The following is a 2,053-nucleotide window of genomic DNA, read 5'->3' as shown; positions in this document are numbered from 1 at the left end:
TGTCACTTTCTTCTGGCTCAAATTATGAACTCTCTTGGGCCACCTTCTTTTTTTTTTTAAAGTTTAATCCCCCAGATGTAGTAATAGAAAGGAGAACAGAAAGGGAATGAGTGTGGTTGGCGTTATTCATGCCCTTCACTTCAACTCATCAAACTACCATGTATGTCCAGGTGCAAGTTAGCTAGAATGCATGCATGGTCAAAGCTTTAATGGTGCAGGAAACTCCTCTTCCTTAAATGAGAAGATTGAACTCTTCATTCTACCTCATCAAAGTCCTTAGCATTGAACATATACATAATTTACCTACTTAGCTTGTACTATATATACTTCTTCTTCTTCTTCATCTTCTTCTTCTTCTTTTTGTTTCTTTTACAAATATGTTTTGCCTGCTGACTAATGGAGAAGGCTTAGGGTTTCCAAGGGCTTCACAGCATCTATCTCCATAGAAGGCGTTCGCAGCGCTGTCGTCGGCGGCGAAGAATTCATGTAACGGCAGTTCGGGCACGACGGAGAGGACTTAGAAATCACGACGAGGAGATGGCAGTTGGCGCAGACGACGGCGACCATGGCACCACTTGAAGTGTTGTGCTGCTTCTTTGAGAGCTCTTCTGGAGTTGTGGAGCTTCCAATATTTCCTTGTGAGCTTGGGAAGGTTGAGATGTTGAGGTCTAAGTTTAGGTTCTTCTCCTTGGGCCTTGTCCAACTCTTCTTCAGGGTTTTCCTATTCAAGTAGTACATCCTCCCGGACTGCCCACAAGTTAACAAAAGTCAGGTTAAAAGACATATCTAATTCCCTAATGATGAAACCAATCATTACTAACATCTTCAAGAGAAAAAAAAAGAAAAAACTATACTACGTCCTGCAATAAAGACATCACTATATTATATATATATATATAAAGCCAGAGAGAAAGAGAGAGAGAGAGAGAGAGAGAGAGAGGTGATTACTTGTAGGTCTAGGCATTGTTCCCAGTCCAATGGCAGTGGATCATTAAGATGGAGCTCAATGCTATACTGAGTGATTGGGTCATCCCAAGTATGCTTCCTCTTCTTGCTAGAATTGTTATCCAACTCCGACTGCGAGGAGCAATTCGCACTGGTGAGAGCGAAGGCAGGGCCGAGAGATAGCTCTGGTTGATCCATCACACTCATATACTTCGCCTTCCGGATTTCTTTGCCTTGTGATCGCAGATCGAAATCTACCTTTCTCTGTAGGAATTCCTTGATCATCCTCTAGAATTATGATATGTTGTATGAGCACCTAAAGAAAGACAAGTGAGATGAGCACAAGCAAAAGACTACTAGGAAATGAGGCGAGATGGTGAGCTATATTTGGGGCTTGTGAGTAGAGAGTGGAGATTGAGAGGTTGTCATCCTTTTTGATTGATGGAGTCATGCAGAAGAGGGCGTGGATACTAAAGAGGGTGTTCTTAAATGGCCTCCATCCAACCCCATTAAAGAGGAGGGCAGGCCAAGCATTAAATCTTGACAAGTAGAATGGCTTTAAATGCCTCAAATCCCTCCTCTACTAAAGTCTATTTAAGATACTTCCCCCCACAAGACTCAACTATTAATGTCAAGGCCAAGGGCATTTACCCTACACTTTGAAGTGTAAACTAATAAATGACAACTAATAGGTTTTTCTTTAGAAAACTACTACTTGCAATACATTACATCTAATAGGATTTTCATTTTCTTTTCAAAAGGTTATGAATAAGTCTTAGAAATAGCTTTCTCAGAAATGAGATTTAAGACTGTATATCTTCAGGTATCATATCTTGTATATACATGAGTCTCGTGCACTGAGACACCCTTTATTTTATTTTTTAAAATGTTATGCACATTATGTACATGATGAATTAGCAAAATCGAAAAATGAATAACAGTGAGTCTAAAAATCTAAAATATTAGTATAGAAGGAACCCCGTTTGCGAAAAGAGAAAAACTATAAATAATATCACACAAGCTATATTGACAAGTTTGGCAACAAATAGAATGGGAAGTTTCAATAAGCATAGATATTTTTTGGTCCCCTATTTCTTCACTTAGTCTT

General features: G+C 39.4%; 1 protein-coding gene across 1 annotated transcript; it reads right to left on the bottom strand.

The window, feature by feature from the left end:
- Positions 1–232: 232 nt before the first annotated feature.
- Positions 233–1,523, bottom strand: LOC140763981 (uncharacterized). Its single transcript, XM_073102383.1, has 2 exons — positions 949–1,523; positions 233–747 (listed from the first exon to the last, which is right to left on the bottom strand). Exons 1-2 carry the CDS (start codon positions 1,228–1,230, stop codon positions 394–396), a joined length of 636 nt encoding a protein of 211 aa, XP_072958484.1. The 5' UTR covers positions 1,231–1,523; the 3' UTR covers positions 233–393.
- Between the last annotated feature and the right edge of the window lie 530 nt (positions 1,524–2,053).

This window comes from Typha angustifolia, chromosome 1 (genome assembly GCF_048772165.1).
Source record: "Typha angustifolia cultivar Huaian chromosome 1, ASM4877216v1, whole genome shotgun sequence".
NCBI classification, from domain to species: domain Eukaryota; kingdom Viridiplantae; phylum Streptophyta; class Magnoliopsida; order Poales; family Typhaceae; genus Typha; species Typha angustifolia.
The sequence above is the reverse complement of the archived record's forward strand: the minus strand, read 5'-3'. Positions and strand labels throughout refer to the sequence as shown.